This window comes from Magallana gigas, chromosome 2, assembly GCF_963853765.1.
Source record: "Magallana gigas chromosome 2, xbMagGiga1.1, whole genome shotgun sequence".
NCBI lineage: Eukaryota > Metazoa > Mollusca > Bivalvia > Ostreida > Ostreidae > Magallana > Magallana gigas.
Window position 1 is genome coordinate 30,263,743 of NC_088854.1, and position 24,984 is coordinate 30,288,726.

Genomic DNA, 24,984 nt, shown 5'->3' on the forward strand with positions numbered 1-24,984 from the left:
TTTGCAAAGCTGAATGCAAAACTGAAATTCGTTTTCAAATCGGATGATGCATTTCAGAGATATCGGGGTTTAAAAATTGATCTTTCCGGAAATTTTGATTCCGTGTTTTTGGTTTTAAAAATAGTGCATATTTCACACTGTAAGTAATTTCTACTGAAAACAATTCGTACTGATAATTAAACTATATATAAAACACAAAATTATATGCATATTGTAGAGTTTGCAAAGCTTAATACAAAACTGAAATTCTTTTTCAAATCGGATGATGCATTGCAGAGATATCGGGGTTTAAATATTGATTTTTCTGGAAATTTTGATTCCGTGTTCTTGGTTTAAAAAATAGTGTAAAATTCACACTGACAGTAACTCCTGCTGAAAACAATTCGTGCAGGTCATAAAACTTGACTCTGTTTTTTAATAGTTAATTAAAGTGTTTATCGATACAATTTAGTTATTTCGATCGATAATTACGTTGTTAGTTTTTATTAGTCTTATTAGTTTTAATCGAAATAATCATCGTACGATTCCCCATTTCAACTCGCCATGTTTTGACTGCGAACAAACAGCTGATAGCGGTGTGTCTACATTTTTAAAAAAAAAGCAAGGCCTGCAAGACGTCGATAGTGGAAATTTCAGCTCAACTAACGTATGACAGATTATAAAGGTATGTTTCAATACAGGATATGTCGTATTTACTTTTTCTTTTCAGAGTATTTGCACTTAGTCTTTTCAATCTAATCCGAGATTCCTCTGACTCTAACCTCCGCTTTTGAAGTACGTCACAATATAAAAGCGGGCGTTAGAGTCAGCGGAATCTCGGAATATTATCTGTCCAGTGTATTTTCACGGTAGCTGCAGAACTGTAGCTCTCCGGGAAAAAATAATGACAGACCGGAGAGCTACAGGGCCACCCATTGAAAAAATTGTACATGTATATTTATTGCGCAGAAAAACGTGCGCTAGTTTTGGACTGATTTACCTTATTTATACGCAAATTTTGTGAAAACAATTAGTACCATTAAATTCTTCATGCAATTTACTACTGATATCGCCTCTTTATTTGCCTCAGACTTTCTCCGAAACACGCTACCGACCTCGGAAAATCAAGTATGTTGAATTTACATCGAGATCGAGAGTCGCCATTTTTACATGTAAACAAAGCGGACCACATGAATTTACGGGACTGGTGATGGTGTTTAAAAGACTATCCGAGGCAAGTGAAGAAAGGATATCAGTAGTAAATTGCATGAAGAATTTAAAATTAAAAGCGGTGGGAGTCCTAAGGTACACAAGAATAGAATGTTGTGATTAGAGTGCATGTTTGCATGATGATAACTTTACCCAAATATTTAAATATAGCAGATCTTTACAATATCGCCTTCACTGAATTTATAAATTAAAAAACTCAGGCTTGTGTTTAATTAAATAAATATATTTGACAAAGTAAATATTCAATCTAATTAAAATTAGACCTTTTGTCTCGCTCTCTATATGGTTATTGCTTGTGTAACAGGCATGTAAAACAGAGTGCGAGATGAAAAGTCTCAAATTTCATATTATATCAAGCTCAGAATTTAGGTCAATGTTCCATGATATCTATTAAACAGTCTTCTCAAGATATAAGTATTTCACAGAATCATTGTAATTTGAGAGATTAGATTATCTTTTATACATATTGATTCATTTTAGGTAAGCTTCACATGCATATCACATCTACATAGTATGTAAATAATTTTTACTGCATGTGCCTCAGATCTCTCTCTGTCTCTCTCTCTCTCTCTGTCTCTCTCTCTCTCTCTTTTAATCTTGGCAAAGACTCATGAAACTGTCAGAGGGCATCTTAATTTTATGACAAAAATATCTCGATCTTGTAAAAGAAATCCAAAGTGCATTGAATTTTAAAATGAGCATGTATTATTAATCCCTCATTTTTATGCGCATTATACATAGTATTGTTTTTAAAACATGTAATTCGTAAGAAAAAAAAACCCTCGCTAAATTTATTCGCAATAAACCCCAGTAGAATTGACAAAACATGGTATACACGTAGCAGAAGCTTATACTTTGACACTGTTTGGATTGGTAATATTCCTTTGTAGTTTATGAATTGAAATATTGCTGTCGCACTTCAAGTAAAACAAACTCTCTCGCTCACTCCTGCTCTCGCTCTCTCTCAATCTGATATGTCTATACCCAAGAAATTATTTTAATGTTATGATATTATGACTTGATATGCACATTTTTGTTTTTGTACTTGCTAAATGTTAATGTCATATATTTGGATATGTCATACTTATAACACTGCATGGTCAGTGTATTTTTTCCAAAAATATTATGTATATGTTAATGTAAACACAGCTATTACAAGTACATGTATGTTAACACAGCTAATTTATTTTTTTTTATTTCAGCTTAAAGCAGACTCTTGTTACCACATGGCTTTTACCTGTTGATTCTTGTGGTTTCAGCTCTTGAGGTTAACCTGTCACCTCTACCCACATGCATATTCCTTGTGTTCTACAGACTATCTACCGGTAATTCAAATTAAATCGGATAATGCATGAACAATAATGGAACTTTAAGAAAGCATCATGCCCTATTGTGGTTTGTTCATGTTTGATAAGAAATTATGAAAAACAAAATTAAGGCTGTTTAAAGAAATATAATTGTTGTGAAAAAATTTTTTTCAATAAAAGTATGCAATTATGTTTCCTTCATTTTTTATTTTATAAAGATATTTAGATGTGTTTACATAGTTGAAAAATCACCCAAACTCTTTCCAATTTTCTCCATAAGAATACATGTAGGATATGTAAATGTACATTTGACTTTTGAATAACACCAGCAATGATAATTACTTTTGAAATGAGCAAGAAACAATCTATTTTCATCCTTTTAAGGTATATATGCATAAAAAAGTAGAAAAAAACATGTCAAATTTGAACATTTTTAATGGAATTCTCCTCCGCCTCCAGCTACCCGGGTGTGTTTGAATTTAATTTTATTTAAGGCAGATGTTGAACTTGTTGATCTTACTGTTTTATCATGGTTAAAAAGAGACTAGAAACCAGAATAGATTAGATATTTAATAAATATGATTGTTAACTTACTTTTTTTCATCGAAAAAAGAAATCACATGCAGGAATACTTGTCTATTTAATTATTAAAATGCTACAAATCATTCAAGAAACATAAAAAGATCAAATTTTAGTATCATTGATGATTGTTTTCAAATATGTGTGAGAAATGACTCATAGAAATTGCCACAAGTTTCAGAAAATTAGGTAAAAGATTTCAAACCATGACTTTTTATGAAAATCAAAAGATAGGGGGTGGGTATACATGTAAGGGCATTTCTAAGTGATGTGATGCTTTTATCAAGATAATATCATGTAGATGTATGTTGTATTGAATAAGGTTTCTTATTAAAGGTGGTTGAACAACAATTGACCTCTAAAAGGTCAGGTAAAGATGTTTTACTAAGGAGAACCCTGTAAATCTGTGTTGAGTAAAAGAAATTGGAAATGGTGGGTTCACTTAAATGGCCATATGTTTATTAAACCTCAATGGAATTGTCAATATGTGGTATACTTTTTTCTCAGAATTGCATTAGCTTTCTTATTCTAAGACAAAGACATCTGTTCATAAAATGTACTAAGTTAAAGGTAGCAAGGGACCATTCGGATAAAGTACCCGTTAATATTTTTGTAAAATTAAGGTACATCACTACACCTAGACTTATACTTTTTAAGACACTACTTCACAAGATGGCAATTTAAATGTTTTGTTGAACTCTTAATATCGTTTGATTGGGTTGTATATTGTCATAGCTTAATGGTTAAAGTATTGGGTTTCTAAAGCGTTTGAGTTTTAGTCCGCCTGGAGCTTTTGTTACTGTTTATTGAATTAAATTTTTGAAAATGTAATTGTTCATCCAAATTTGCATATTTTTTGCCTATTTGACTTAAACACTTCTTATCAATTATGATATCTATCATAATCAAGTAATTTTCTGCTGATTTGAGAAAATATTTCAAGGTGTTTTGAGCCACCTTAAGAGATGCTGCACAATTGAAGGCTTATGAGTGTTGCTAAGATTCATAAAATGAATTTTAATGATCATCATTAGAGGGATCTCCCTTGTTGGAATTGGTATGCAATATGAAAACCCCTAATGTTTAATACGTACATGCGAATTGAATGGTGAAACTTGCGGCTAAGACTGTTGTGTTGACTTTACACTGTGAAATTGCAGGTTACAAATGGGAGGTTATATAACTCGAAATTTATGTGGATGGGACATTATATACCTATTCACTGGGTATGAGGATGATAGCAAGTTTATTGTCCTCCAAGACAGCCACTATTTCATGGGGCGAAGCCAAGTGAAATAGTTGCTGTTGAGGGGGACAATAAACTGTCTGTCATCCTCACACAACACAACAGTCTTAGTCTGTCTTTCTGTCAGTAAATAACTATAGATATCTTAATTATTATCCTGAAGAAAACTTTATTTGTTGGCGATGCAGAATTCCTTGATGATAAACAAATTAGAATTATCGGACTTTGAATTTAATGCTGTGATCGGATTATACCAGAGGTGTTCCGAGTTAAAAAAAGGGAAATTGTATGCTGCTGGTGAATACTTTCGTTGACTATTCACCATGGACAGATAGCATAGAAACTATTTCACAGTTAGATGGAATAGCATGTTTATTCATTGTAATTTTACATAGGAAATATTCACAGAAATATAATAAACTTTACATTGCTAAGTTTCTGACATTTGATGGTGCAACAAGCACAGTTTGGAAGGTCAAAGGTGACATCTTTTGTATCTGACTCCTTTTCGGCTTTATAACTCAAAAAGTTTATAACCGATTGAGATGAAACTTTGAGAGATTATGTGCAACTATTATGCCTCTAAGATCCTAAAGTTTCTTTGAAAACGACCTTTCCATTTTTACGTTACGTCATTTAAACAAAAAATTTTAGAAAGTCATTTTGTCCGCAGCGTTTCTAAAAACGCTTTAAGATAGAGGCTTGAAATTTTCAGTGGTTATGATTTTGTCGTTTTACCTCTGTAATAAGGCTCAAAATGAAAATCTGTCACTTCCGGTCAAAACCGGAAGTGAATCAAATTTTTCGAAAAATTGAATTTTCTGATCAAGTCAAAAATGAATATCTGTTTTGTAGAGCTTATTCAGCTTAATCTAACACTGAAAGCCGTTTTAAAATCGGACGATGCATTAGAGATATTGAGGTTTAAAAATTGATATTTCCAGAAATTTTGATTCCGCGTCCTTGGTTTAAAAAATAGCGTGATGTTCAAAGTAAAATTAACTTGTACCAAAAATAATTGTTAAGTCGTACTTGAAATTAGTAAGGTTTTTGTTAAGTCTTACTTAAAATCATTCGGATTTTGTTAAGTCGTACCAGGAATAATTCGATTTTATTCATCTTTTTATTTTAGTTACTCTTGTTATTGGTTTAAGAGCTCTGCTTCTTACATGAACTTCCAGCTTTACTTCCGACATTAACGGAAGACCCACTCGTTGCTTTGCAACGAGCTTTGCTCTAGTTATTATTATTATTCTTTTTCTTTTCTTCTGAGTCCTTTTTTGCTTCATAACTCAAAAAGTTTTTAACCGATTTTGATGAAATTTTCAGAGATGTTTGCAAGTTGGCGTCCCTCAAAAATGTAAAAGTTTTAAAGAGAACGTCACCTCGGTTTTGACGTGACGTCATTTTTAAAAATTTCAAAAAGTCATTTTGTCCCGGACTTTTCTCAAAAACGCTTTAAGATAGAGGCTTGAAATTTTCAATGGTTATGATTTGGTCGATTTACCTCTGTAATAAGGCTCGAAATGAAAATCTGTCACTTCCGGTCGAAACCGGAAGTGAAACAAATTTTTCGAAAAAATGAATTTTCTGATCAAATCAAAAATGAATATGTATTTTGTAGAGCTTATTAAGCTGAATCTAACACTGAAAGCCGTTTTAAAATCGGACGATGCATTACAGAGATATCGGGGTTTAAAAATTGATTTTTCCGGAAATTTTGATTCCGCGTCCTTGGTTTAAAAAATAGCATAATGTTAATCGTAAAGTTAACTCGTACCAAAAATAATTGTTAAGTCGTACTTAAACACATTCGGATTTTTTTTGTTAAGTCGTTCTTAAAATCAAAAAGGATTTTGTTAATTCGTACTAAAAATCATTCGGATTTTGTTAAGTCGTACCAGGAATAATTCGATTTTTTTCATCTTTTTATTTTAGTTACTCTTGTTATTGGTTTAAGAGCTCTGCTTCTTACAGGAACTTCCAGCTTTACTTCTGACATTAACGGAAGACCCACTCGTTGCTTTGCAACGAGCTTTGCTCTAGTTATTATTATTATTCTTTTTCTTTTCTTCTGACTCCTTTTTTGCTTCATAACTCAAAAGGTTTTTAACCGATTTTAATGAAATTTTCAGAGATTTTTGCAAGTTGGCATCCCTCAAAAGTATTAAAATTTTAAAGAGAACGTCACGTCCGTTTTGACGTGACGTCAATTTTAAAAATTTAAAAAAGTCATTTTGTCCCGGACTTTTCTCGAAAACGCTTTAAGATAGAGGCTTGAAATTTTCAATGGTTATGATTTGGTCGATTTACATCTGTAATAAGGCTCGAAATGAAAATCTATCACTTCCGGTCCAAACCGGAAGTGAAACAAATTTTTCGAAAAAATGAATTTTCTGATCAAATCAAAAATGAATATGTGTTTTGTAGACCTTATCAAGCTGAATCTAACACTGAAAACCGTTTTAAAATCGGACGATGCATTACAAAGATATCGGGGTTCAAAAATTGATTTTTCCGGAAATTTTGATTCCGCGTCCTTGGTTTAAAAAATAGCGTAATGTTAAAAGTAAAATTAACTCTTACCATAAATAATTGTTAAGTCGTACTGTAACACATTCGGATTTTTTTTGTAAAGTTGTTCTTGAAATCGGAAAGGTTTTTGGTAAGTCGTACTTAAAATCATTCGTATTTTGTTAAGTCGTACCAGGAATAATTCGATTTTTATCATCTTTTTATTTTAGTTACTCTTGTTATTGGTTAAAGAGCTTTGCTTCTTACAGGAACTTCTAGCTTTACTTCTGACATTAACGCTTTGCAACGAGCTTTGTTCTAGCTATTATTATTATTCTTTTTCTTTTCTTCTGACTCCTTTTTTGCCTCATAACTCAAAAGGTTTTTAACCGATTTTGATGAAATTTTCAGAGATTTTTGCAAGTTGGCGTCCCTAAAAAATGTAAAAGTTTTAAAGAGAACGTCACCTCCGTTTTGACGTGACGTCATTTTTAAAAATTCCAAAAAGTCATTTTGTCCCGGACTTTTCTCAAAAACGCTTTAAGATAGAGGCTTGAAATTTGGAATGGTTATGATTTGATCGATTTACCTTTGTAATAAGGCTGGAAATGAAAATCTATCACTTCCGGTCGAAACCGGAAGAAAAACAAATTTTTCGAAAAAATGAATTTTCTGATTTTATCAAAAATGTAATTGTGTTTTGGAGAGCTTATTAAGCTGAATCTAACACTGAAAGCCGTTTTAAAATCGGACAATGCATTACAGAGATATCGGGGTTTAAAAATTGATTTTTCCGGAAATTTTGATTCCGCGTCCTTGGTTTAAAAAATAGCGTAATGTTCAAAGTAATATTTACTCGTACCAAAAATAATTGTTAAGTCGTACTTGGACACATTCGGATTTCTTTGTTAAGTCGTTCTTGAAATCAGAAAGGTTTTTGTTAAGTCGTACTTTAAATCATTCGGATTTTGTAAAGTCGTACCAGGAATAATTCGATTTTTTTCATCTTCTTATTTTAGTTCTTGTTATTGGTTTAAGAGCTTTGCTTCTTACAGGAACTTCCAGCTTTACTTCCGACATTAACGGAAGACCCACTCGTTGCTTTGCAACGAGCTTTGCTCTAGTTCTTCTTCTTATTTTTTTCCACAAATTTTGTGCACGCGATTTCTCAGAAACTATTCGGCCGATTTTTACCATTTTTTCACAGATGATTGCCAGAGATCATAATTCTAGACGTTTTTTGAAATTTTGAGATCGTCATTTCCGGTACCGAGTTACGGCGGATTTTCTATTTTTTACGACCTATTTTGTGCAGAGCTGATCTCAGAAACTATTAGAGATATGAATACGAAATTTTCAGGATAGGTAGTCTATAGTTTGAAGTTGTGCACTATTGTATTGTTTAACGCCAGTGGCGCCATTTCTTTGAGCTCGCCTAGGCACGAAAATTAGGTACGAATTTTCATTCAAAATTTTACGACCTATTTTGTGCAGAGCTGATCTCAGAAACTATTAGAGATATGAATATAAAATTTTCAGGATAGGTAGACCATAGTTTGAAGTTGTGCACAATGTAGTTTATTGGCGCCAGTGGCGGCATTTCAATGAGCTCGTCTAGGCTCGAGAATTAAGTACGAATTTCGAATCAAATTGTTCATACGTTTTGATCTGTATCTTTTTACGAGTTGATATTTTGTTAAAATATATATAACAAAAGTGGTAGAGAATAAAAAGTTCTTTCCAATAAAGTCAAAAAATAGGGGCTGGCCCCTTAAATTAGGGACCAAGATACTCGTAAACTCTATTACAAATAAATTAAAAATGATAAAGATTTTGTAATTCATTATAGAAGCAAAGTTTTTGATCGTAATTATATCTATCAGGTAAAATCGTTGCCACGCCCATTTATAACGTAATTAGATATTTTTAGGGGCGAAAGTACTGAAACTTTGACGCAATATATCTAGAGAAGGAGACATAGTTTGTTTAGCATTGTTGAAGAGAAAATGTTTGCATTGATGATTTTAATCGATTCCATTAATCAAAACACCAATGTCTGTCCCCTTTAGGGATCTAGAGGGCTGGCCCCTAAAATATTCAATCATTTGTATCTCAGAAGTGAACAACAATTTTAGATAAGTGTAAGAACAAAAAATGTTACAAATCGTAAGACCTTTCGAATGAATTAAGGAAATAAGGGCTGGCCCCTTAAATTAGGGGCCAACACACTCGTAAACTCTATTACAAATAACTTAAAAACGATAAAGATTTTGTAATGCATTATAGAAGCAAAGTTGTTGATCGTAACAATATTTATCAGGTAAAATTTTTGCCACGCCCATTCATTACGTAATTAGATATTTTTAGGGGCGAAAGTACTGAAACTTTGATGCAATATATCTAGAAACGGAGACATATTTTGTTTATCTTTGTAGAAGAGAAAATGCTTGCGTTGATGATTCTAATCGATTCCATCAATCAAAACACCAATGTCTGTCCCCATTAAGGATCTAAAGGGCTGGCCCCTAATATATTCAAACATTTGTATCTCAATCTAAAGACCTTTTCAAAGAAATCAAGAAAAAGGGCTGGCCCCCTTTTTTTTGGGGGGGGGGGGGGAAGAGATTCGTAAAGTCTATTACAAATCACATAAAAACGATTAAGATTTCGTAATGCATTATAGAAGCAAAGTTGTTGATTGTAGCAATATCTATCTAAAAAACTCATTGCAACACCCATTTATTATGTAATTAGGGATTTGTATACATTTTCTGAAAGTGTGTGTGTGTGGGGGGGGGCGGTAAGAATGAAATTATATCGATTATTCATGGTATGATTTAAAACAGAAATCGCAAGGAAGACCTACTCGTTACTCGTAACGAGATCGTATCTAGTTTATATCATGTCTTTCTTCTCAAAAAATTACAGACATACCGAGTTCAACACCCAGCATATCAACTGTCGTTGTTTCCACTAACACAATGCTGACAAATACTGACGGTATAATTTTGTCATCAATAGTCTCTTAATAATCTTTATAAACCATTTCATCCTTTATGACAAAGGCACAATGTGTATAAAAATATGTAAAGCTTAAAAATGCTGCACACAACTTTAGTATGTGTTGACTTTGTAGAACTAGATACTGCTGGAATACCAAACACAACACAGTTTCTTACACCCGTCAATGGATCCAGGACATCAGATGAAGAGGGTAAAGTACTTTTGATTAATGTGCCTCTTTTTTAGGTTATCAGGTTTTGATACATAATTTTATTAAACTGAGATTGCTTGGCTGTAATATTTCATCAATGCAAGCTCAAGGAACAAAAACAAAAACAATACATTAAACCATATTTGTTGTTAACTGAGGATACAAAGAAATTAAAATAATTTTGTAGGTAAAACGCTTGACGCATGCTTTTATTTCCAATAAAAAACACACATATATAGAAAAAATTGTAAAGAAGTTTTTAAATAAACTTTAGGGCATTCATTGGCAAGGCCAATCTTTTATTGAGCTAATATATGATTAACTAGTAAGACAATATTTAAATGCCACGTCATTGATGTATATATATTATATTTAAAATGTAGTGATGCATGATAACGAAATTATATTTAAATGACTGAAACGTTTTTATGATATAATTCCTATTTGCCGGCTTCTGAGGTCAAAGTTTAATGTTCGGGCCATACAAAGATAATTAGAAGCCAATAAAACATAAGTGTAAAATAAAAAAAATGCAACATATATATTTTAGGAATAAATCAATCAGTTCAATGCAATCATAATGAACGTTCTTATTTCTCACAATTTTCAGAGGTGATTTTTCAGGTAATAAAATTTCATTTTCTCTGAAATGATGAGGAAAGTAATACATTTCTTTTTACCATTGTCAAAAAAGATATATATCAACAAATTATTATATCAAATCACACGTACAAACAAATAATATAACTGGTATAATATTCTTGAAAAGCATACAACATAAAATCACTGCAAAGTGCTTCTTGCTATGTTAAAAATAGATTGTAGGAGAAAATTTCATTCTTTGATACATTATAATTGTTACAATTTTAACGAATTGATACTCATTATAGTAGCCTGTCTTGCAACGGCTAAAAAACTTTTACAGTATAACATGAGAATGGTACCATATTATCCATAAAATACCAATAATATTGAATCACCCCTGTGACATAATTTTAATTTTTTACTAATAAAACACATTTCAACATAACAATTCAAATTCTATTGCACACTCGTCGTATGGTGTCTTAGGAAAATTATGTTATACGATATGGATGAATTTGCATAGCCAATTAAATGAACGTTGCAACCAGTATAAAATTATTTGGATACGAAAAATCATTACTTTATTCGCAATATTTCTGAACCTGTATTTACCTTTACCGTATCAAAAGACATTGACACGTGTTCCGAATAGGACTGTATCTGTTCATCAAAATGACTTTTTTCTAGGGAATCAGTCTGTTTTTGCAGGGAATCAACAAAACAAATTGAGTTACTTTTATATAGTTAAAAAATAAGTACATGTATAACTTAATTATATCATGTCTTTCTTCACAAAAAATTACAGGGACACCGAGTTCAACTCCCAGCATATCAATTGTCGTTGTTTCCACTAACACAATGCTGACAAATACTGACGGTATAATTTTGTCATCAATAGTCTCTTAATAATCTTTATAAACCATTTCATCCTTTATGACAAAGGCACAATGTGCATAAAAATATGTAAAGCTTAAAAATGCTGCACACAACTTTAGTATGTGTTGACTTTGTAGAACTAGATACTGCTGGAATACCAAACACAACACAGTTTCTTACACCTGTCAATGGATCCAGGACATCAGATGAAGAGGGTAAAGTACTTTTGATTAATGTGCCTCTTTTTTAGGTTATCAGGTTTTGATACATAATTTTATTAAACTGAGATTGCTTGGCTGTAATATTTCATCAATGCAAGCTCAAGGAACAAAAACAATACATTAAACCATATTTGTTGTTAACTGAGGATACAAAGAAATTAAAATAATTTTGTAGGTAAAACGCTTGACGCATGCTTTTATTTCCAATAAAAAACACACATATATAGAAAAAATTGTAAAGAAGTTTTTAAATAAACTTTAGGGCATTCATTGGCAAGGCCAATCTTTTATTGAGCTAATATATGATTAACTAGTAAGACAATATTTAAATGCCACGTCATTGATGTATATATATTAGTTTTAAAATGTAGTGATGCATGATAACGAAATTATATTTTAATGACTGAAACGTTTTTATGATATAATTCCTATTTGCCGGTTTCTGAGATCAAAGTTTAATGTTCGGGCCATACAAAGATAATTAGAAGCCAATAAAACATAAGTGTAAAATTAAAAAAAATGCAACATATTTATTTTAGGAATAAATCAATCAGTTCCATGCAATCATAATGAACGTTCTTATTTCTCACAATTTTCAGAGGTGATTTGTAATAAAATTTCATTTTCTCTGAAATGATGAGGAAAGTAATACATTTCTTTTTACCATTGTCAAAAAATATATATATCAACAAATTATTATATCAAATCACACGTACAAACAAATAATATAACTGGTATAATATTCTTGAAAAGCATACAACATAAAATCACTGCAAAGTGCTTCTTGCCATGTTAAAAATAGATTGTAGGAGAAAATTTCATTCTTTGATACATTATAATTGTTACAATTTTATGAACTGATACTCATTATAGTAGCCTGTCTTGCAACGGCTAAAAAACTTTTACAGTATAACATGAGAATGGTACCATATTATCCATAAAATACCAATAATATTGAATCACCCCCTGTGACATAATTTTAATTTTTCACTAATAAAACACATTTCAACATAACAATTCAAATTCTATTGCACACTCGTCGTATGGTGTCTTAGGAAAATTATGTTATACGATATGGATGAATTTGCATAGCCAATTAAATGAACGTTGCAACCAGAATAAAATTATTTGGATACGAAAAATCATTACTTTATTCGCAATGTTTCTGAACCTGTACTTACCTTTACCGTATCAAAAGACATTGACACGTGTTCCGAATAGGACTGTATCTGTTCATCAAAATGACTTTTTTCTAGGGAATCAGTCTGTTTTTACAGGGAATCAACAAAACAAATTGAGTTACTTTTATATAATTAAAAAATAAGTACATGTTTAAGGTAAGGTTTGCGGTTACAGGGAGATAACTCACACATTTTCATTGTGACGTAACACCAACTACCCTTTATTTCAGTTATGACGTCAAAATTTATATGACGTCATAATTGATTTCAGGTTTTTTTTATTTCGCGGGTTCTTTTAGTTTCAATGAAAAAATAAGAGGACACAAGCATTTTATGAATTTCAACGAAAACGGAATCCGCATCATATGGTTTTGAATAGTGTTTTAGAAACACCAGATTACACATATTCTAAGATACGTTTTCCTGAAATCGGTGGACTTGGAAAGGTTTCAAATAAGATGTTTTCGTTTACATAATAGTAGTCCAAAATTAAGACTTTTGTTGCATTTTATTCTATTTTCAGATAGTTCATCAGAAATTAATAAAAGTGAATCATGATATTAATAGTGATATTCTTTTCGAACATTTTAAGCATGAATAACCCCCATAATAGTCACATATAATATGTACATATTTTCACGAAATTGTTTACATTTCATCAAAATGAAAATTGGAAATCGTGAACTTTGACCTTTTGTAGTTATAAAACGGGATGGGCAAAATTCATTTGAATTTCATGAGAAAAAAGACTTTAGTATAGTGAACAAAATGGTATGTAACTTTGGTACAACCTCTAAAAAATGCAAGCCGCAAACCTTACCTTTACTTATTTATATCATGTCTTATTTCACAAAAAATTACAGAGACACCGAGTTCAACTTCCAGCATATCAACTGTCGTTGTTTCCACAAACACAATGCTGACAAATACTGACGGTAAAATTTTGTCATCAATAGTCTCTTAATAATCTTTATAAACCATTTTATCCTTTATGACAAGGGCACAATGTGCATAAAAATATGTAAAGCTTAAAAATGCTGCACACAACTTAAGTATGTGTTGACTTTGTAGAACTAGATACTGCTGGAATACCAAACACAACACAGTTTCTTACACCCGTCAATGGATCCAGGACATCAGATGAAGAGGGTAAAGTACTTTTGATTAATGTGCCTCTTTTTTTAGGTTATCAGGTTTTGATACATAATTTTATTAAACTGAGATTGCTTGGCTGTAATATTTCATCAATGCAAGCTCAAGGAACAAAAACAAAAACAATACATTAAACCATATTTGTTGTTAACTGAGGATACAAAGAAATTAAAATAATTTTGTAGGTAAAACGCTTGACGCATGTTTTTATTTCCAATAAAAAACACACATATATAATAAAAAATGGAAAGAAGTTTTTAAATAAACTTTTGGGCATTCATTGGCAAGGCCAATCTTTTATTGAGCTAATATACGATTAACTAGTAAGACAATATTTAAATGCCACGTCATTGATGTATATTAGTTTTAAAATGTAGTGATGCATGATAACGAAATTATATTTCAATGACTGAAACGTTTTTATGATATAATTCCTATTTGCCGGCTTCTGAGATCAAAGTTTAATGTTCGGGCCATACAAAGATAATTAGAAGCCAAAAAAACCATAAGTGTAATATTTAAAAAAATGCAACATATATATTTTAGGAATAAATCAATCAGTTCCATGCAATCATAATGAACGTTCTTATTTCTCACAATTTTCAGAGGCTATCTCCAGTACACTGTTGTATGGAACAATCGCTGGGTCGTTGGGTCTGTTCTTTGGGGGATTGGTTTTATTCATAATCTCAGCCAAGCGATGTACGTCGATTACAGAAGTATTTTGTAAAGTTTTTTTTTATTGTAGTTCTTAAGATGAATTCATTTCTCATCTTATAATCTTAATAATGAAATATTAGTATTGTATCATATATAAGGTTTGACTCACAAAACAAAATATATCTCACAGATTTTTAATCAATTTTCATAAATAATTGATAAAAAATAAATAAACTGATATTATTTATTACTTTTCAGGCTGTAAATTGCAAAGAAATTCCAAGTAAGTTATGTTTAAGATTTAGTACATTTGAAATGTAAACTTCGGGAACACAAGCTATTATAATTTTTTTTTTAGAAAGAATAATCCTTATGTTATGGAAGACCTCTGGAGAGTCAACAGTCATCACTATACAAAATCCCCATTTGAGCAAAAAAGTAAGAATCTTGTGTGAATAACCATAAATAAAGTTTCATACTCCTAGATATTTTTATGAAAATTTAAAAGTCATAAAAATCAATTTTTGCTATTTGGCCATGCATGAATTTGTTAAAAATTGGCTACTTATTTCTTTTTTTAACTTTCATTTTAACTTGTATTCCAGCCCTAAGAATGTCTTTTTTTTTTCAAATATATGAAAGTTATTGTACAAAGCAACGAAATATTTTAAAATTTAATCAATGTGGACTGGTTTTATATATATATATATATATATATATATATATATATATATATATATATATATATATATATATATATATATATATATATAAAACACATGCCTCGGTCTCGTTTATTATCCATGTAGTTTATAAGTTTTAAGCCGAGTTTATATTGAAATGACTTGAATTACTTGAACTCCACTGACCTTTGATACCAAACGAATTTTGAAATTTTTTGGTAAAAAGTTAAATGTTTGTGTAAATTTTCATGATTAAAAAGAAGTACTGGGACTCTATATTGCAATGATAATGATTTGATGAATAATTACAGTTAACACTCAAAGAGATAATTCTAGGTAAGACAAAGTTTATATCTTATCAAATACTGAGGTTGGGGTCTAGTGAAGGACATACTATTTACAGTTCCTTACTCTTTTCATAACACAGCAATGAAGAAGTTCTTCCAGACTATGTGGTGGTGAGATCTGACGATGTCTATGAAGAAAGTCATGGTAAAATTTATGTAACCATCATTATGTATCTGACGTAAATGTTAATTATATGTAAATATATTTAATCATTTTTATCGTTCATGCTTTCCTACACAACCACTCTTAAGCATGTATGCATGATAGCAAATATCCTATGTAAAAGACAATAAAACTTGGTATTTTAGAAGTTATAAGCCAGTGGCAAATTATATCAATGCTGCAATTTGATGCTAGTGAGAAATTTCATACTTAAAGAAAATAAAGAAATAATGCTTTTGTAAACAATGCCTTTAATGTTTATAGGTAATACACAAAATGAAGGCTTTAGGTAAGACAAATCTTTTTTAAAATATTACAAAAAAATTATCGTAACAATTCTTCAAGTTAAAAGACATTATTGTATGATTCTTAAAATAAAATTAATTACAGCCATGACGGTGAAACCCCGGAATATATGGTGATTTCTGACGATATATATGAAGAAAGTCTTGGTAATTATTATGATATATCATCTTTTTTTTACTTTTAAAACAGGCCATTAACATATGGATAGACTTAATGCTTCCAACAATATCTTTTTAAAGTCTGAAATTTTAATACATAACTGATATAATTTTCTTGATTCCCTGATTTGCTGATTTAAGGAATTATGGAAAAAACCTCGTTATTCTTGTACCTAATACAATCAAAATATTGATGAAACATGATGACAATAGAATAAACAAAAATAGGCAGAATACAACCTGAATAGCGAATACCGCGTCTCGGGACGGATGTTGTATTGGCCATGACCAAAGAATAAGAACGAGTGAAGAAAATAAAACAATTATCTAAAAAGTCAAGGTTATTAATATTGATAAACCAGACTTTGTAATAACGCATAACAACTTCCACATGTATCCTACTGAACATGTTTAACCTAGTTTATTCTAGTTACTTACATATCTATTTTAAAAAAAAAAAAGGAATATATTCTTGTACAATAGGTACAAGAATATATTCCTTTTTGAAAAAAGGATTTGCGATATACAGAGAATAGCTTTGTATATAGCAAATACTGTTGTTTCATTAATATTCAAGGGTATCAATTTTCGTGGATACAGTGAAAATCACAGTTTCAAGGTAAATTCGTGGCCAATGACCTTTTCAATACAAAATATTAGTAGAAGTTGCAGTTCAATGAATATTTAATTTCAAGGATAAACTTAACAACGAAATCAACGAAAATTGGTATTCAACGAATATTGATAAAACCACAGTACGTGTATTAATGATCGATAAAGAATCAGTTTGATAATTTATTATGAAAATTGAATGTGATTTACCAACTGTTTGCAATGATGATGATGTAATGTAAAAGTTATCGAAATGATTTGATATTTTACTTTACAGATCCATACCTGACTGCTTACTAATTTTTTTTCATCAACCAATCAAGTAACCCAATCAAATAGATGGTACTAGCAGTATCATGACGACTTTGAAATAAAATTGTATCAAACTGAACTATAACTGGAACTAATAAGTTTTTCTTGTTTTTGTAACCTTTTTTCTTTCTTGTTTTGTGTAATACTTTGTATGAATAAGTAAGATTTGCCAATTTCTATCAATAATTATGTGATGGATCTTTTCGGCAAGTGGATGAAGTAAATGATGGCGATGGTTTTTAAACAAATGTATGTAAAATTGCAATGGAATATTAACAACAAAGAGAACGTGTACATGTGTTATTTTGTTTTAATCAAAGGACGGCGAAACCCCAAAACAAATACAAATTATTAAGTACATGTCTTAACTTCCTCCTGGATTGAAATTCCGTAGAGGAAAGAGTATTTTTAACATCTGGGATAAAAATATAGAATAAAAGCTCTTAGTACAAAATGTTTATATTTTCACACTGGCTTTCGCTCAAGGCGAGTATACTATTCGTATTTAGTTCTAACACATTAAATTGATAAAATTCAAAATTCTCCTGCAATAAAACAACTCATGTAAAAAATTATGTTTAACTCTGGTTCAATTGCAGATACCACCAGCTTATATTGTCCAAAATACCAAAGGATGTATCAATTAATAAAACATTATCTGAACGTATTAGTAATTATTGTTCTTTATGTAACGTATTCAACAAAGTAAAACTATGTAACTCTGCTGATCTCCTCAATACTATCCCATCTGTTTACATTTATCAGAACTACAATGGGAGAACTCAGTGTTTAGTAACTGAATCTTATAACAAAGCAAGCATTTGTTTCACGATGTCAGATGTCGTAGTTTATGATATACGAATGTTCAACCTTTTTATATAAAGCCTCTAGATAAAATGCAAAGGACTGGTAAATAAAAAGAATATATTCAAAGATGAATAAGAAACATATTGGGCATTTTTGGAATCTGTTGCAGAGAAATAAATATTGAAATATTGTAAGTTATGTCCAAGGTACATTTGTAAAATACACACATACAACAAAATTGAACTAGGACACACACGCTTGATACTGCAGGGAGGAAGTCATAAAACAATTTAATTATATTTTTACAACCTTAAATTATTACTATCAATTTTTGTAAATGCACAGTTCAATATTACAATTAAACTTTTTTTTTAAAATTGGATAATTAACCTTCTTCGATTAATCTTGCTCAGATAGCGATTACAGTAACTTTAGGTTTGCTATTAATGTCTGGAACTTTAAATTATCTAGCTGTCATTTTCATATGCAAGGTTATCGCTTTTATTGATTTTTTTTCACCCTAATTCAGAAGGTAAAATAATCTTGTCAACATTTTTCATTTAAATACAAAACTGCCAGGTTGTTACGAGCATAAATGATACAAATATATGTTTATGATAATTTGAAATTAGCAGGGAATATTTTTTGATGAGGTAGGAGGTGTCATTTAGACAAAAGACATTCAACCTGACAGGACAAGAAAAGCTCAAGTTAAAAATATAAAGAGGAAATAAGTTAAATTTGCTCAATTTCTGCAAGATCTTCCCTAAAAATAAGAAAGAGTTGTGCTGCATTTTCCATAAATTGTATTTTAAACTTTAACGAGGCCAATTCTAGTTGAATAATTAAAATACTGTAGGGTGGAATTTGCTGATTTCTATGGTAGATACATTAAATCTCATTTTCAATTAAGTGATGTAAAAAAATCACTATGTTTCTCTTATTGTGGTGAATAGGGGGAGTCTCAAAATATGTATTCATTTTGTTGGAAAATTGTATGCATATAGGGAAAATGGAAATTTTGTATCTTTCTTTTGATGTAGAAAAAATTCTAGAGGGTAGAAAATCGAACAATTGATACAATATGAACACTTTTACTTCCGTCTTTGAAAATAAATATAAAATGCGGGGTGTTTCCCTTTAAAATGTAAAGAGGGAACGTCTCAAAACCCAATATATAGGTGAAAATGGTCATATTTTGTAAAACTTTTTATGTTTGGTTAAACTTCAGAGGGTGGAATATTCAATGCTACATATATAACACACATAAATTCTTCCTCTTTCACAATTGATGAAAATAATGTGGTGTTTCCATAAAAAAATGAAGAGGGGGCGTCTCAAAAACCCAATTTATAGGTGAAAATGGTCATCTTTTGCAGAACGTTTTATGCTAGGCTAAACTTTAGAAGATGGAAGATTCAATGCTGCATATATAACACACATCAATTTTTCTTTTTTCAAAATTGATGAAGGCAATGAGGTGTTTCCCTAAAAAAATGAAGAGGGGGCATTTCAAAACCCAATATATAGGTGAAAATGGTCATCTTTAGCAAGACTTTTTAGAACTTTAGAAGATTGGAGATTCAATGCTGCGTACATAACACACATCAATTCTTCCTCTTTCAAAATTGATGAAGATAATGTGGTGTTTCCCTAAAAAAGTGAAGAGAGGGCGTCTCAAAAACCCAATATATAGGTGAAAATGGTCATCTTTTGCAGAACGTTTTATGCTAGGCTAAACTTTAGAAGATGGAAGATTCAATGCTGCATATATAACACACATCAATTTTTCTTTTTTCAAAATTGATGAAGGCAATGAGGTGTTTCTCTAAAAAAAAAATGAAGAGGGGGCATCTCAAAACCCAATATATAGGTGAAAATGGTCATCTTTAGCAAGACTTTTTAGAACTTTAGAAGATTGGAGATTTAATGCTGCGTACATAACACATCAATTCTTCCTCTTTCAAAATTGATGAAGATAATGTGGTGTTTCCCTAAAAAAAAGTGAAGAGGGGGCGTCTCAAAACCCAATATATAGGTGAAAATGGTCATCTTTTGCAGAACGTTTTATGCATATTCTAAGCTAAATATTATAAAATGGAAGATTCAATGCTTCATATTAACATAGAACATTTCTCCCTCTTTCAAAACTGATGAAGAAAATGAAATGGGGTATTTTCCCTTGAAAATACAAAGAAGGAGCATCTCAAAATTCAATATAAAGGTAAAAATGAATGGTCATCTTTAGCCATTCTTGTGATATTTTTCAAACTTTGGAGGATGGAAATTCAATGATTTGTATATTACATTCAAATCATTTACCTTTATTTACCCCATGTAGAGAGCTAATATTGCATATTAGGATAAAATTCACAATCAAGGAGAATAATGATCGAGTCATTTGAAAATTTTTATTTATAGTGTGGTTGGATTGCATTCAAACACAACATGTTAGTAAGGCAGAATTGAGATGATATAACAGTGACAACATTCTAATTAATGTAATACACATGTAGATATATTACAAGATTGATATCCATTAAATGTAATAACACAAAATGTTTTAACAAATACAACATGATGATATATATTTATTGTAAACTTGAAAAAAAATTCAGCAACCTTCTTTGCAACTTTATAATTGCTGCTTATTCTAGCTTTACCATCACTTGTCTTTTCACTAAGCAAGAAAAACACACCACCAAAATCTTTTCTTTCAAATGCAAGTTTCAAATTGTTGTATGATAGTGACGAACATTTGATCTTTTTCAAAGTTGCTTTTGAAATGACATTTTGCTTCTGTAAATACTCTATGGACTCTACAGATGGTTGAACACCATGACTAGTCACTTGAACTGAACTATAAAAAAAATTAGCGAGTAAAACATCAACTTTTCCACTACTTTTCACAAGGGTCTGAAGCATTTCAGAATCAGCTAATGAATTATGAGCTGAATAAGACTCATTCAACACTTTCTGAGCAAGATATTCTTGCTTATAACAATCAAAACCAGGATACACAACTTTAAAAAAGGCAAGGTATCACAAAACCCCACTACATATTTACAAAAGTGGTTCCATATTTAATAATATTTCAGCTGATTATACAGTACAATAGAATCAAAACATGTGTTATTGTGTGCCACTAATACACAGCTTTTCCCTAGTAACATAACAAATTGAATAAAGTCCAAAAGAACTTGTAGTGGATGATTGTGTGACACAGCTACATTGTTTAAACAGAACTCAAAATAAAAATCAAGAATGAGAGAAAATGTAAATGATGACATCTTGAAATCCAAACAAAAGATGAGAAATAATTCTTATTTCCGGTCGTTTGCAAGGTGTTTAAACACAGGAGCAATGAGAAGCGTTAAAATGATGTTGCGGAAAGTTTGCTGTTACGCTAGGTCACAGGACGCAGGCACGTTGATCCACTTACCAATAATGATCTATTCATGCCATGAAAAGAAACTTTTTACATTGATAAACTCTATTTTGATTTACATTTTGGTGAAATTTCAAGGGTTTATCTCTTTTCCTAAAAGAATAAGAGAAAATGTCTCAATAATTTCCGAACAACCCTCGTAAACTGATAATACAAAATTGTTTTGCCATTGTGTCATGCTTACTTTTGTTTGCCATAAGCCCATATGCACCGCTGTGAATGTTATTGTCATTTAAATTTTAGACCACGTGGTTTTATTTGACCCTTTCAGTTTCGCAGTAAAAAGCGTGCCTCGTGTTCATTGTCTATTTTATAGAATCTAGGTACTTGTAATCAAATATAAAATCTAGAGGTTTATTGATTTTAAACTTTATCTTCATTAATTGGTGGATAAAATGTGTTCTAGAAATAAATAAGACAATACAAATAATAGTTTATGTCTGCTGTTGCAACAATTAACATGCTTAGTAGAGATCCCCCCTGAGGATTAACTTTCGATTTGCGCCTGACGTAGTAATAGTATCAATAGTGCAACAGACTATAGTCTTTCCCAAGATATTTATGCAGCACATTTGGACGATTTTTTAAAAAAAAATACACATACCTGTGAAAGAAGTGCACTTGTAATAGTTGAAAGGGATAATTTTCAAGATAATTTCATTGACACATTATCAACTGTCACTCAGAAAAATTCACAGGAACGAAAACATATTCCTTACGGAGATTTATAATGGGGAATGTTTACATCTTTACTCTATTCGGAATACACTCGGAATACATCGCGCAATTTTTCAACGTTATCATCCGGGCTGGCTGCAATACAAAATCTCCGTAGACATCACATTTTTAGCATTGTATTGAAACCCGATACGCTAACAGGGGCGTTTCGACTGAGATATCTTGGGAATTTTTATACTTTTGAATGAACATCGTTTGAACCCTGAGGTATTTATAAATATCAAGCAATTAAGCAAAATGTGAATCCTAGATATCTTGGGACAGACTATATATATTTTTATGCAGAATGATCCTTGAAAATGGCTCGATACGCTAAGTTTTTATACAAAACAGACACCCATTATTTTAAAAAAACCCAAAAAACATGATATTGCACATCACAAGCATCTAACATGGCCATGATCGAGATGTGCAAAAATGGATTTAAAATGATTTTGGAGGATAATTTTAAAGAAATAAATGCAAGAAATTGATAAGATAACACCAAGGATGTCTGGTGTTTAATATCGGTTGGATAGCGAAATAAAGAAAATCTAGAAAACTCGTCGCATCCTGTCGCTTCGCTCGCTACGCTCACGAAGCTCCTGGTAGGAGTTTGCCTATTTCTCATTTATTTTCAAGAAATTGATAAAATCGCCGACTCCTGTGGTCAAAACTATCCTGCCTCCATGTTGTTTGCCTCGTACTTCAAAATCGGGAACCTTTTCATTTCCCCAATGTTACCGATCAAACACCTGGATAAAATGGTTAATAAAGAAATTGAATTGAATATATAGGTCACAAGCAATAATTATGTTCTATAATTGTGATGAATGTTAGTAGGTCACATAAAAAATAAAGTGTTAACTTCCCTGATCCATCAGTCAAATAAGAAAAGTTTGTCATGTTATTCGGCAATGCCGATATCAACTGCATTTGCTTTATGTGTGCGCATTCTTCAATCATGTGGACGTAGATATTGACACTATGGTTTTTTTTCACTTTCGATTTCGATTTCAAACGCTTGACCAATTAAGATGAATATAAAAGTTAAACGTACCCACGTGTGACTTCTGCATTTCTAACGATGGATAAAAACAATTAGGGTCGGCGATTAAATATAGGGTCGGTCGGGTAACCGTAAACAAACAATTTTTTTTGTTAAGCCTAATTAAAATTTATTATTATTTGTAGGTCAAAACAATGGTTCTAGGAAGCCAACTTTTATAATTTATCAAATATTAGGGTCTAGTAAGAGACATTTTCTATATTTCTTTACTTTTTTAATGACACAACCATGGAGATGCCCTTCCAGAGTATGTTGTGGGTATTTCTGATTATTTATATGAAGTGATTCCTGGTAAATTTATTAATTTTGATATCATTATTATGTATCTTAAATTGATATTTATTGTGTATAAATTAAGCTGCATTATTTTGTGAACATTTATGCATTCCCCCACGACCACTCCTAAGTATGTATGCATGATAGCAAATGCACCCTTTGTAAAAGACAATAAAAACTTACTATTTTGGAATCTAATAGTATCAAATTATTCGACTGCTGCAATTAGATATTAGAATATAAATGTCATACTTCAAATTATAAAGAAAACTTTTGTAAACAATGAACACGATGCCTTCAATGTTTACAGGTAATACGGAAAAGGAAGGCTTCAGGTAAGACAAAGCTATTTTAAATCATTACTGAGAAAACTATCCTTAAAAACTTCAAATTAATTACAGTCACGATGGTGAAACCCCGGATTATGGGTTGATTTCTGACGATGAATATGAAGAAAGTATTGGTAATAATTTTGATTTAATCATCTTTATTTTGTTTTAACCTTTTTGAACAGGTCATGAACAGATTTTTCCTCCAATTTTTTTAACAATACCTTTTGAAAGTCTAGAATTTTAATACATTACTGATATAATTTTTTGATATCCTGATTTACCGAGTTGAGAAATAGTGAAAAATAGTGAAAAAAAAACTCGTTATTCTTGTACCTATTAGATCAAGAATATGAAACCTGATAACAGAGGAATGAGCAAAAATAGGCAGAATAAAACCTTAATATCACACGATGCGTGTCGAGACGAATGTTGTATTGACCACGTCCAAAGAATAAGAACGAATTAAGAAAATTAAAATATTATTTTAAAAGGCCATTATTATTAATTTTGAAACACCAGACCTTATAATAACGAATAACATTTTACACATTTAACCTACTAAACATGTTTAATTGTATTTGTGCTAGCTACTTATTTAACAAAATGTAAACGAATACTTCTTTGTACATGGCATATATTATTTATTGATAAAGGATCAGTTTGATATTTTATTAAGAGAATTGAATGGGATTTTGAAACTCTTTGCAATGATGATGATGGTAAAAGTTGTCAATTAAATTTTATATCTTATTTTACAGATCCGTATTTGACCTTTTACTTATTTGTTCCATCGACCTATCAAGTTATCCATCGAATAGATGGTGCTGACAGTATCATGCCGATTTTGAAATCAAATTGTATCTAATTCATCCATAACAATAAGTATTTCTTGTTTTGCTATCTTTCTTTTTCTTTCTTGTCGATGTTATACTTGGTATGAATGCGTAAGATGTGCCGATTTTTATCAATAATCATGCGATGGATACTTACGGCAAATTGTGTAAAGAAAA

The 24,984-nt window shown here is 30.9% G+C and overlaps 2 protein-coding genes across 5 annotated transcripts in view; one reads left to right on the forward strand and one right to left on the reverse strand.

Moving 5' to 3' along the window:
• LOC105346994 (uncharacterized) overlaps nucleotides 1-16,707 on the reverse strand; it is a 41,528-nt gene extending 24,821 nt beyond the window's left edge. For all 3 annotated transcript variants that reach the window (XM_066076080.1, XM_066076077.1, XM_066076076.1), the window contains exons 1-3: nucleotides 16,642-16,707; nucleotides 12,933-13,016; nucleotides 11,267-11,350 (exon numbers count right to left, since the gene is read on the reverse strand). The gene's annotated coding sequence lies outside the window, so the exon portion shown is untranslated. The remainder of the gene's footprint in view (nucleotides 1-11,266; nucleotides 11,351-12,932; nucleotides 13,017-16,641) is intronic.
• The window catches only part of LOC105346993 (mucin-22), a 45,758-nt gene extending 20,906 nt beyond the window's left edge, over nucleotides 1-24,852 (forward strand). Inside the window, exons 7-21 of one of the 2 annotated variants that reach the window (XM_066076067.1) lie at nucleotides 9,784-9,855; nucleotides 9,992-10,069; nucleotides 11,460-11,531; nucleotides 11,668-11,745; nucleotides 13,796-13,867; nucleotides 14,004-14,081; nucleotides 14,691-14,786; nucleotides 15,003-15,027; nucleotides 15,103-15,182; nucleotides 15,739-15,763; nucleotides 15,855-15,919; nucleotides 16,202-16,226; nucleotides 16,328-16,389; nucleotides 23,953-23,977; nucleotides 24,733-24,852. In XM_066076067.1, coding sequence (XP_065932139.1) covers nucleotides 9,784-9,855; nucleotides 9,992-10,069; nucleotides 11,460-11,531; nucleotides 11,668-11,745; nucleotides 13,796-13,867; nucleotides 14,004-14,081; nucleotides 14,691-14,786; nucleotides 15,003-15,027; nucleotides 15,103-15,182; nucleotides 15,739-15,763; nucleotides 15,855-15,919; nucleotides 16,202-16,226; nucleotides 16,328-16,389; nucleotides 23,953-23,977; nucleotides 24,733-24,802 — 923 coding nt within the window. In that variant the 3' untranslated portion in view covers nucleotides 24,803-24,852. Of the gene's footprint in view, nucleotides 1-9,783; nucleotides 9,856-9,991; nucleotides 10,070-11,459; nucleotides 11,532-11,667; nucleotides 11,746-13,795; nucleotides 13,868-14,003; nucleotides 14,082-14,690; nucleotides 14,787-15,002; nucleotides 15,028-15,102; nucleotides 15,183-15,738; nucleotides 15,764-15,854; nucleotides 15,920-16,201; nucleotides 16,227-16,327; nucleotides 16,390-17,290; nucleotides 17,618-23,952; nucleotides 23,978-24,732 lie in introns of those variants that run through there. The other variant, XM_034446245.2, reaches the window with a different exon arrangement.
• The last annotated feature ends 132 nt before the right edge of the window (nucleotides 24,853-24,984 follow it).